Source organism: Macaca fascicularis, chromosome 14 (assembly GCF_037993035.2).
Source record: "Macaca fascicularis isolate 582-1 chromosome 14, T2T-MFA8v1.1".
NCBI lineage: Eukaryota > Metazoa > Chordata > Mammalia > Primates > Cercopithecidae > Macaca > Macaca fascicularis.
In genome coordinates this window covers 76,636,398-76,648,532 of record NC_088388.1, presented here as the reverse complement: position 1 = coordinate 76,648,532, position 12,135 = coordinate 76,636,398, and the positions used below count along the sequence as shown (strand labels likewise).

At 38.5% G+C, this 12,135-nt stretch overlaps 1 protein-coding gene across 4 annotated transcripts in view; it reads left to right on the top strand.

Moving 5' to 3' along the window:
• The window catches only part of RSF1 (remodeling and spacing factor 1), a 158,420-nt gene that overhangs the window by 68,755 nt on the left and 77,530 nt on the right, over positions 1–12,135 (top strand). For all 4 annotated transcript variants that reach the window (XR_012423556.1, XM_005579173.5, XM_065528764.2 and 1 more), the window contains exons 3-4: positions 1,307–1,399; positions 7,727–7,932. Coding sequence is in view for 3 of the 4 variants with exons in the window: in XM_005579173.5 (XP_005579230.3) it covers positions 1,307–1,399; positions 7,727–7,932 (299 nt within the window). In the remaining variant the exon portion in view is untranslated. The remainder of the gene's footprint in view (positions 1–1,306; positions 1,400–7,726; positions 7,933–12,135) is intronic.

Sequence of the window (12,135 nt, the reverse complement as noted above, 5' to 3'; positions counted from 1 at the left end):
GGGCAACATGGAGAAACCCTGTCTCTACAAAAAACACAAAAATCAGCCAGGCGTGGTGGCACATGGCTGTAACCCCAGCTCCTTGGAAGGCTGAGGTAGGAGGATCACCTGAGCCTAGAGAGGTCAAGGTTGCAGTGATATGTGATTGTGCCACTGTAATCTACCCTGGGTGACAGAGTGAGACCTATCTCAAAAAAAATGATCCTCTATTATATTGTTCCTGGCCATACTGGTTGTTTTGTATTCTTTTTCTATATTACTACTAATCTATTATTTTATTACACAAATCAATGAAAAGAGATGACACTAGTGCAGGCTAGGAAAAGGGTAACCCACCTGAGAGAGCCAGCTTGTTTTTCTCCTGTCTACCTCATTCCCTATACTCCAGGTTAATCTCTTGCCTTGTGTTGGTTCTTCTCCTTTGGCCCTCATTATGCTCTTTGCTCCTTGAATTGCAAGAAATATGTGAAATTGCTGGCATTTTGTATCATTTTATGCCTACTTAATGGCCTTTAAGATAATATTATTACTGTTCTGGTTTTATTGCTGAAAAAACTAACTCACAGAGGTCATAGAACCTGTTTGCATTTCATAGAACCCATTTGCATTTCACTGTGTGTTAATTTCCCTTACTGGCTTCCTCCGACCTCTAGGTTAGGGGGATGCTGCTAAAATGAGAAAAAGTTTCTTGCACTGGCTTTGAAGTGCAGTGGTTATTCAGATCTTCTTTGGTCTGTTACAGTGGCTCTGGTTTGCCTGAAATGCTTGTGTAGAAAGAGAAGCCTAGACATTTATCTTAAAGCCAAGTTACATAAGTTTTCATATGCCAAGAATGGAATTTTAGCTTTACTCCTATATAGTAGAATAATGAGTTCGAGAGAGGCGTGGTTAAAAGTATATATACAATTTGGCATGTTTTTTGAACTAATTCTGTCCTAGGCATAAAAATGAATAAATTTTTGTCATCGCCCTAAAGGAACTTCCAGCCATTTGGAGAGATGGAATCAAATAATTACTCTCATGTGGGAAATGTGTCTAGAAAGTATGTATAAAGTTCTTGATAGCAGAGAAGAGAGCTACAGAGATCCCTTCTTACCCTAAATTCGGTTATCAAACAATAGTAAATACTTTTTATCATTTTAAGTAGTATGCATTTTAGGGTGCAGTTGGATTGGACTGTTTGGTGTAACCTCTTACCTTTATAAACATGTATTAACAAGAACAGATAGCATAGGTGTACAAGCCTACCAATATAAATAAAACAAAAATTGCTTTCATGTATTAAGATGTTAACTTTATCTGACAGATATGCCAAGAGTTTAACAGTACCTGGGCATGGGAGATGGAGAAGAAGGGCTATCTTGAAATGAGTGTTGAATGCAAACTAGCACTCTTAAAGGTAATAAATTTATTATTTGTTACAGTTATTTCAATTTAAAATTTAATTTTTGACTCCTGGTTAAATTGGAAAATAAAAAGTAGACATTTTTATTATTAGCAGAAGAGGAGTCTATTTTTTGGTGACAATCTATTCTTTAAAGTGCTGTTTTTTTTTTAATGCATACGTATATCTAGGTTTAATTATCTCTTCTTGTAGGGACAGTAATAACATGGGCAAGCAGTTGGTTCAAATTAGTTTTATTCATTGTTTTCAACCTTCACAATCATTACTATATACTGTAAACTGTGGATAATTTTCTACTGATTTACTAAATTAGCAATTTGATACTGTTTTCTGGATGACTGGGAGCATGTCATTTTGTACTTAATACAACCCTCACATAACCAAACCAACTTGATTTCAATGGGTCATCTCAAAGTAGGCTTTTTTACAAGTTTGAGTTTTCCTTTCTTTTCCTGCCTACTTCCTGTCATTGGCCCTAATTAGTAGCAAAATGGCCAGCATAATAGAGGGGAAAAATATTCTTTGTGAAAACATTAATGAAGTTTTTGCTACTTCTAAAATTTATAGTGTTTTGTAAGTAGGCTTCTTTATTCAAAAGACCTCAAGATGTTATGATGAACCTTAAAATATAATGTCAGTATACATATTATTATTTTGGAGATAGATAAGACTATAGAGTACGTGTTATTTTGCTCTTAGATGTTGATTGCTGTTGGTGCCTACACAGAAGTCTTCAAGATCAAAAAGATACCTGTCTTAGAAAACCAAATGTCATAGTAAACTCAGATTTCAGGGTGTATAATCATGCAGGTTCATCTGTCTCTAGACCAGCTTGTGGTCCCAAGGGGGTAATTAGGGTGATTCCTTGCTAGTCAAAGTTATAGAAATTATACTCATAACTTTTATTAATCCCAATTTTTGAAATACCTTTTTGTGCATTCCTATAATGCATGTAATACTTTAGTATCCATACTGACCTCTAGGTTAGGGGGATGCTGCTGAAATGTATGTAATACTTTAGTATTACATATATTATATAAGTGCATATATATATGTTAGTGTATTATGTAAATACATAAGAAAGTGGATATAATACATACATATAACTTTTCAGGATGTGTTACAAATTTTTTTAATAGTAAGGATGCTTGATCAAAAATGTTTAGAGACCATTGGGATAGCTGACATAGGCAAAGGCATAAGGGCTGTAATAGGAAGTAACTTAATGTGTTGTCTGCCTGGGCAGCGATACCCAGGAAGAAATCTGACTTATACCCTAATCATATATGAAATATATAACAAAAAGTTAGTTAGTTTTTCCAGTCTAGTATGTGAATATCTTTTTTTAAGAGAATTCTCTAGAGCCAGTTATCAGTGAAAAATCTACCTTCCTTGAAAACTGCGTATGTCTCAGGCTTTCAAAAACAGATAGTCCTTTGAAGAATAATGTTCACCTAAAACCTGGAAGAAAGATTATAGAAAGTTTTATACCGTGTATCCTGAATAACCAACATGTTAATTAAAAAAAAAAAAAAATCCAAAGGAAATTTTAAAACTCTTGAGAGAAATGAAAATGGAAACTCAACATGCCAGAACTTACAAAATGCAGCAAAAGCAAATCTAAGAGGGAAATTTATAGCAATCAATGGCCACATTAAAAAAGAAGAAATCTCAAGTAACAACCTAATTTTACACTGCAAGAAACTGGAAGAACAAACTAAACCCAAACTTAGTAGAAGGAAGAAAATAACCAACATATGAGTAAAATTAAATGAAATAGAGACTTAAAAAATGGTGGAAAAGATAAACAAAACTAAGAGTTGGTTTTTGAGAAGATAAACAAAACTGACAACCTTTAGCTAGGCTAAGAAAGAGAGAAGACTTAAATCAGAAATTAAAGTAGAGACGTTATAACCAATACCACAGAAATACAAAGGATCAAAGAAACAACTGTGAACAATTGTTTGGATTATATAGAAAAAAATGGATAAATACTAGAAGCATGCATCTTACCAAGACTGAATTACAAAGAAATAGAAAATCTGAACAGACCAATAACAAGTAAGAAAATTGAACCAGCAGTCAAAAATGTCCCATCAGAGGAAAGCCCAGGGTATGATGGCTTCACAGCTAAATCCTACTAGACGTTTAAAGAATAACTAATGCGAGTCCTTCTCAATGTCTTCTAAAAAACTGAAGAGGAGAAAATACTTCCAGACTAATTTTACAAGGCCAGCATTATACTGATCCCAAAGCTGGACACAAACACTATAAGAAAAGAAATATTCCCGATGAACACAGATGCAAAAATCCTTAACAAAATACTAGCAACCAAATTTAACAGCACATAAATGGGATCATTCACCATGATCAAGTGGAATTTATCCCGGAATGCAAAGATTGTTCGTCATATGCAAATCAGTAAGTGTGATACATGGCCAGGTACAGTGGCTCACACCTGTAATCCCAGCACTTTGGAAAGCTGAGGCAGGAGAATCACTTGAGCCCAGGAGTTCAACACCAGCCTGGGCAACACAGCAAGACCACTTCTCTGCAAAATATTTAAAAAGCTGGCTAGCTGGGTGTGGTGGTGTGTACCTGTAGTCCTAGCTACTGGGGAGGTTGAGGCGGAGGATTGCTTGAGCTGTGATCGTGCCACTGCACTTCAGCCTGGGTAACAGAGTGAGACTCTGTCTTTAAAAAATAAATAAATAAGCCAGGTGGGGGTGGCTCACGCCTGTAATCCCAGTACTTTGGGAGGCTGAGGCAGATGGATCACTAGAGGTCAGGAGTTCAGGACCAGCCTGGACAACATAGTGAAACCCCATCTCTACTAAAAGTACAAAAATCAGCTGGGCATGGCGGCGCATACCTGTAATTCCAACTATTAGGGAGGCTGAGGCAGGAGAATCGCTTGAGCTCAGGAGGCAGAGGTTGCAGTGAGCTGAGATCGCACCACTGCACTCTAGCCTGAGTGACAGAGAAGACTCTGTCTCAAAAAATTAATTAACTAAATAAAGTTGTGATGCTCCACATTAAGAGAATGAAGGACAAATATTATATGATCATATGAATATATGCAGAAAAAACATTTGAGAAAATTCAACTTTGCTTTCATGATAAAAACTCACAACAAATTAGGTATGAAAAGAATATGTGTCAGTGCAATAAAGGCCATATAAGACAACCTCACAGCTTACATGGTACCAAACTGTGAAAAACTGAAAGCTTTTCCTTTAACATCAGGAGCTAGACAAGGACACCCACTTGCCACTTATATTCAATATAGTACTGGAAGTCCTAGCCAGAACAGTTAGGTACAAAAAGAAATAAGTCATCGGAATTAGAAAGGAAGAAGTTAAATTGTCACTGTTTGCAGATGACATGATTTTACGTATAAAAAATCCTAAAGGCTTAACCAACAGACTATTAGAACTAATAAATGAATTCAGTAAAATTTCAAGATATAAAATCAATATACAAAAATCAGAAGTGTTTCTACTCACAAATCACAGACTATCCAGAAAAGAAATTATAAAAACCGATTCATTACAATAGTATCAAAAAATAAAATATTTAGGAGTAAATTTGACCAAAGAGGTAAAAGATCTCTGTACTGAAAACTACAAAACATTAATGAAAGAAAATACAAATGAGGCTGGGCGCAGTGGCTCATGCCTGTAATCCCAGCACTTTGGGAGGCCGAGACGGGCGGATCACGAGGTCAGGAGATCAAGACCATCCTGGCTAACACCGTGAAACCCCGTCTCTACTAAAAATGCAAAAAAATTAGCCGGGCGTGGTGGCAGGCGCCTGTAGTCCCAGCTACTTGGGAGGCTGAGGCAGGAGAATGGCGTGAACCCAGGAGGCAGAGCTTGCAGTGAGCTGAGATCGCGCCACTGCACCCCAGCCTGGGCAACAGAGCGAGACTCTGTCTCAAATAAAAGACAAATGAAAAGATGTCCTGCGTTCATGGATTAGAAGAATTAATCTTGTTAAGATGTCCATACTGCCCAAAGTGACCTACAGATTCATTGCAATCCCTATCAAATTCCAGTGGCATTGTTCACAGAAATAAAACACAACCCTAAAATTCATATGGAACCACAGGAACCTGAATAACCAAAGCAATCTTGAGCCAAAAGAACAAAACTGGAGGCATCATGCTACCTGATCTCAGAATCCACTAAGTTATGGTAATCAAACTACATGGTACTGGTAAAAAGCAGATACATCGACCACTAGAACAGGACAGAAAGCCCAGAAACAAACTCCTGTGTTGATGGTCAGTCGCTTTTTGACAGTGGTGTCAAGATTACACACTGAGCAAAGGACAGTCTATTCAATAAATGGTGCCGGGAAAACTGGTCATCCACATGCAGGAGAATGAAATTAGACCCTTATCTTACACCATACACAGAAATTATCTTAGTGGATTAAAGACTTAAATATAAGACCCGAAAGTATAAAATTACTAGAAGAGTTCAATATTCAAACCATATAAAGAACTCAAGCAACAGCAAGAAAACAATCTGATTTAAAAATGGGCAAAGGACTTCAATAGACATTTCTCAGAAAAAGACGTAGGAAATGGCCAACAGATATATGAATAAATGCTCAGTATCACTAATTATCAGGCAAATGCATTTTAGAACCACAATGGAATATCACTTCATGCTTGTTAAGATGGCTGTTATCAAAAAGACAAGACAAGAGATAACAAGTTTGGTAAAGATGTACAGAAAAGGGAACCTTTGAGGCCAGGCACGGTGGCTCGTGCCTGTAATCCCAGCACTTTGGGAGGCCAAGGCGGGCAGATCATGAGGTTAAGAGATCAAGACCATCCTGGCCAACATGATGAAACTCTGTCCCTACTAAAAATACAAAAATTAGCTGGGCATGGTGGCGCACCCCTGTAGTCCCAGCTACTCGGGAGGCTGAGGCAGGAGAATCGCTTGAACCCAGGAGGCAGAGGTTGCAGTGAGCCGAGATCGCGCCCCTGCACTCCAGCCTGGTGATAGAATGAGACTTTGTCTCAAGAAAGAAAAGGGAGCCCTTGTATGCTGATTGTGAGAATGTAAATTAGTTCGGCCATTATGGAAAATAGCATGGGGGTTCCTCAAAAAATTTGAAATAGAACTACCATATAATTCAGCATCCTACTACTGGATATATATCCAAAGGAAGTAGAATTTGTTTCTTGAAGTGGTACCTGCACTCCCGTGTTCACTGCAGCATTAATCACAATAAGGTTGAACCTGGAGGACGTTATGTTAAGTAAAATAAGCCAGGCACTGAAAGAAATACCCCATGATATTACTTAATGTGGAATCTAAGAGTCAGACTCATAGAATCAGAGTAGCGTGGTGATTACCAGGGATTAGGGAGGTGAGGGGTAGATTGGGGAGATACTGGCCCAAGCTACAAAAAGTCAGACAGGAGGAATTAGTTCAGGAGATCAGTTGTACAACATGGTGAGTATAGATAATAACAATATATAGTATATTTGAAAATTGCTAAGGGGCTAGATTTTAAATGTTTTCACCACTAAAAATTCTAAGTACATTAGGTAGTAGATGTGTTTATTAGCTTGATTTAGCCATTCCACACTATACACATATATCAGAATACCATGGTGTATACCATAAATATATGCAATTTTTTAAATGCAATTTTTATTTGTCATTTTATATAAGGAAAATGGGAAAAAACTACATGAAACTTTTTTAATAGAAAATTTTTTTTTGAGGCAGGGTCTTGCTCTGTTGCCCGAGCCAGAGTGCAGTGGCGAGATCATATCTCACCTCATCCTCAACCTCCCAGAGTAGCTGGGACTGTAGGCATGCACCACCATACCTGGCCAATGTTTGTATTTTTTGTAGAAACAGGGTTTCACCATGTTGCCCAGGCTAGTCTTTAACTCCTGGACTCAAGCGATCCTCCTGCCTTGGCCTCCCTAAGGGCTGGGATTACAGGTGTCAGCCACTGTGCCTGGCCTAAAACAGAAAATCTTACACCATGAGATGATTTGGGAGATTTTAGTGCAAACGGGCTCATTCCTTTTGAAATAAAACTTGATTTGTGTGTCAGTGATTGTGTTAAACCTATAAATTGGTAATGGTGTTAATATAAAATGTTCCTTAAAATGTTGGCTATTCTAAACAGTATGTATGAAAGTGGGGAGAGGATAGTGAAAGAAGGAATGCAGTATGTTTGTTCTGTCCACTGCTTTCCCTGAATCAGTTCTACGGTTGTATCATCTTTATTGTGATGGAGAAATATTTGTGAGGTATGTTAAGCCGTGTTATGACTATTTTTCAGTACCTCTGCGAGTGTCAGTTTGATGACAATCTCAAATTCAAGAATATTATTAATGAGGAGGATGCCGATACTATGCGTCTCCAGCCAATTGGGCGAGACAAAGATGGCCTCATGTACTGGTACCAATTGGATCAAGATCACAATGTCAGAATGTACATAGAAGAACAAGATGATCAAGATGGCTCTTCATGGAAATGCATTGTCAGGTATCTTTTATTGGAACCTTTTTACACTTATGTGTTTTGTACATTGATCTCGTTTAAAAACTAGGATGTTATCTATGAGACAGAAGTGGTTTTTTTGTGGGTTTTGGGAGTTTTCTTTTTTTTTTTTTTTTTTTTTGGAGACGGAGTCTTGCTCTGTTGCCCAGGCTGGAGTGCAGTGGCCGGATCTCAGCTCACTGCAAGCTCCGCCTCCCGGGTTTACGCCATTCTCCTGCCTCAGCCTCCCGTGTAGCTGAGACTACAGGCGCCCACCACCTTGCCCAGCTAGTTTTTTGTATTTTTTAGTAGAGACGAGGTTTCACCGTGTTAGCCAGGATGGTCTCGATCTCCTGACCTCGTGATCCGCCCGTCTCGGCCTCCCAAAGTGCTGGGATTACAGGCTTGAGCCACCGCGCCTGGCGGGTTTTGGGAGTTTTCAAGGCCTCACCTAGTATCCAGCATAGTATCCATAGTACGCACTTAGTTTTTTATTTGTCAAGTAAATGAAAATATTCAGCAGTTCAGTCGATATTATATACACATACTTTATACATCAGGAAGCCAGAATCTGAATAGTTATAAATAATATGGACAGAAAAATACATCGTTAGACAAAAGCACAAGAAAAGCATTGTTTGGTTCTTATTTAGCTATAGTTTTCTTTTTTTTTTTTAAACAGAGTTTCGCTCTTGTTGCCCAGGCTGGAGTGCAATGATGCAATCTTGGCTCATTGCAACCTCTGCCTCCCGGGTTCAAGCGATTCTCCTGCCTCAGCCTCCTGAGTAGCTGGGATTACAGGCATGTGCCACCATGCCTAGCTAATTTTGTTATTTTTAGTAGAGGCAGGGTTTCTCCATGTTGGTCAGGCTGGTCTCAAACTCCCAACCTCAGGTGATCTACCTGCCTCGGCTTCCCTAAGTGCTGGGATTACAGGCGTGAGTCACCACGCCCAGCCTTTAGCTATAGTTTTCTATTCAGCGTTAATTAGTTCTAATTATTTTAATTTATTCATTTCATCTTGACACAGTATATATTCTATTTGCTGTGCATACATTTCTTTATTGGAGTTCTGAGGAAATCTTGGGAACATTGCACTTTTTTGTCATAGTTCTCTTTTTAAAAGTCTTGATTTTTTAATTTGTGTTGACATATATTTGAACAGAAACATTTAATATATAACCATGAAATATAACTTCAAAAAAAACCCTGTAATACTAGAACCATTATTACAGAATTTTTGTGTCTTTAGTTTTCTGTCACTGTAACTTTATTATTTAGAAATATTCCACAAATACAGTATATATTAATTTGGAAGATATCAGGGGTCCTATAAAGTAGGGAAAACTCATAGCTATCTAACCGCTAGCTTATGAAAAACTTTCTTGACATTAACTCATATCTGTTTTTTGTCCCATTTTGAATTTCAGCAATTTCTCTTAGTGATTATTTATTAACACTTTGAAGAAATAAGCCGTCGAAAAGCTCAATTTTCATTCCCTAAGAATAAATGGGTATTGATTAATCTCATGGGAGATTTTTTTATAAGCAGGTATCATTACATTATTTTCCTTGTAATTAATTTGCTAAACGCAGGTAAACAAAGTAGTCCTAAACTAAAATTTATTTACCATTTCTCCTTTGAATACAAAGACCAAATATGATCTATTCATGACATTATACCACTGTTTCTATTATTTCCCATATTAACCTTGTGTAGTTGTTTAAAACATTCTTTTCTTCTTTGTAGATGAAGAAAATACAACAGTGAAATAACGATTACTATTGATCAGTCACAGTTGTTTAAAATGATGTCTAATGGGCTGGGTGCGGTGGTTCACATCTGTAATCTCAGCACTTTGGGAGGCCGAGGCGGGAGGATCATGAGGTCAGGAGTTCGAGACTAGCCTGGCTAGCATGGTGAAACCCCATCTCTACTAAAAATACAAAAATTTAGCCGAGCATGGTGGCACACACCTGTACTCCCAGCTACTCGGGCGGCTGAGGCAGGAGAATTGCTTGAACCTGGGAGGCAGAGGTGTAATTTATGAGAGGAGTTCAAAATAAAAAGAACTGGAAGGCTGGGCACGGTGGCTCACGCCTGTAATCCCAGCACTTTGGGAGGCTGAGGTGGGCGGATTATGAGGTCAGGAGATCGAGACCATCCTGGCCAACATGGCGAAACATTGTCTCTACTAAAATACAAAAAAAAATTAGCTGGATGTGGTGGCACACGCCTGTAATCCCAGCTACTCGGGAGGCTGAGGCAGGAGAATCGCTTGAACCCAGCAGGCAGAGCTTGCAGTGAGCCAAGATCACGCCACTGCTCTCCAACCTGGGCAACAGAGCGAGACTCCATCTCAAAAAAAAAAAGGTCTAATGTATACTGTTTTAGGTAGATTATACCTTAATGCATGATGTGAAATTTCAGAGTTAATAGTTATTTTTGAATCTGGGTTCATCTACTTACCATCTGTAGACACATTACATTTGTCCCTTGGTATCCATGGGGCACTGGTTCCAGGACCCTCATGGATAACAAAATCTGCAAATGCTTAAGCCCTTTACATAATATTTGTGTATAACCTGTGCACATCCTCTCATATACTTATAATACTTAATGCTATGTAAATGCTAGGTATAAAATTGTTATACTGTAGTTTTAGTTTGTATTTTTATTGTATTAGCCTTAGTTTATTTTTTTCTAAATATTTTGATCTGAGGATATGGAGGGCTAACTGTACTTAATTTTTCTGAGAGTTACATTCCTGTACTTTAAATTGAAAGTGATAATACTTTCTCAAAAAGTTGTTGTGAGGAATGTATGAGAAATGGTGCTGGCACTGTAATACATGCTCAATAAACCTTTTCTCTTTTTATTTCCACCTTTTTAACTTTTTAACTATTCGCTTTTGTTTTTTGTTTTTTGAGACAGAGTCTCACTGTCACCCAGGCAGGAGTGATCTTGGCTCACTGCAAGCTCCGCCTCCCGGGTTCATGCCATTCTTCTGCCTCAGCCTCCTGAGTAGCTGGGACTACAGGCGCCCGCCACCATGCCTGGCTAATTTTTTTTTAGTTTTAGTAGAGACGAGATTTCACTGTATTAGCCAGGATGGTCTCGATCTCCTGACCTTATGATCTGCCTACCTCGGCCTCCCAAAGTGCTGGGATTACAGGCGTGAGCCACCGTGCCCGGCCAACTATTCGCTTTTCTTACAAAACCTTTCTAATTCCAAAGACTGAAATTTAGTTTATTCACTAAAGAAATAACTGTCAGCAGAAAGGTCGGAAAATTTCCGTGGTGTTGCTTTCACCTCTTCTCATGCTTGACCATTTCTCCATGTTTTATTCCTTGGGCTTCTGCCCTTTTTAAACACACACACACACACACACACACACACACACACACACACACACACACACAACTTCTTTCCATTTGTTAAAATTTGTTTTTGATAAACAAAATGGTGTATGTGGCAATTGTTTAGAAGGAGATGCTTGTGTAGAAGAATGCCTACACACAGTTTTCCTTTCTTTTGTTTTGGAGACAAGATCTCGCTTTGTCACCCAGGCTGGAGTGTGGAGTGCAGTGGTGCAATCTCAGCTCCCTGCAACCTCTGCCTCCCAGGTTCAAGCAGTTCTTCTGCCTCAGCCTCCCAAGTAGCTGGGATTACAGGTGTGAACCACCACGCCTGGCTAGTTTTTGTACTTTTAGTAGAGACGGGGTTTCGCCACATTGACCATGCTGGTCTCGAACTCCCGAGCACAAGCTATTCACTTGCTGTGGCCTCGCAAAGCTCCGGGATTACAGATGTGAGCCGCCAGGCCCGTCCTATACTTTTCTCATTTTCACAACCACAAATTTCTTTAGAAAGTGGTGCCAGGGTTATTTTTAGACATTTTGATGGCATCTATTAATACATATATTTCTATTTACAGTGAGCCAGGGAACATTGCCCAAGTAATGTAGAAATATTTGGGACCATTCAGAAATCATTTGGTTTATTGACTCTCTGGTTTTGTATAATGAAATTCAATTTTTCAACACCTGATTGTCATACTAACATTCCTTTATTTCATTAAATTTACAAATTCTGTTACATAGATGCCTGTGTAATAGGTACTATGCTAAACAATTGGTGATGTAATAGTGAATAGTATGGCTCTAAGATCTCTAAGAGGGGCTGCAGGCACCTGTGAAAGGCCTCA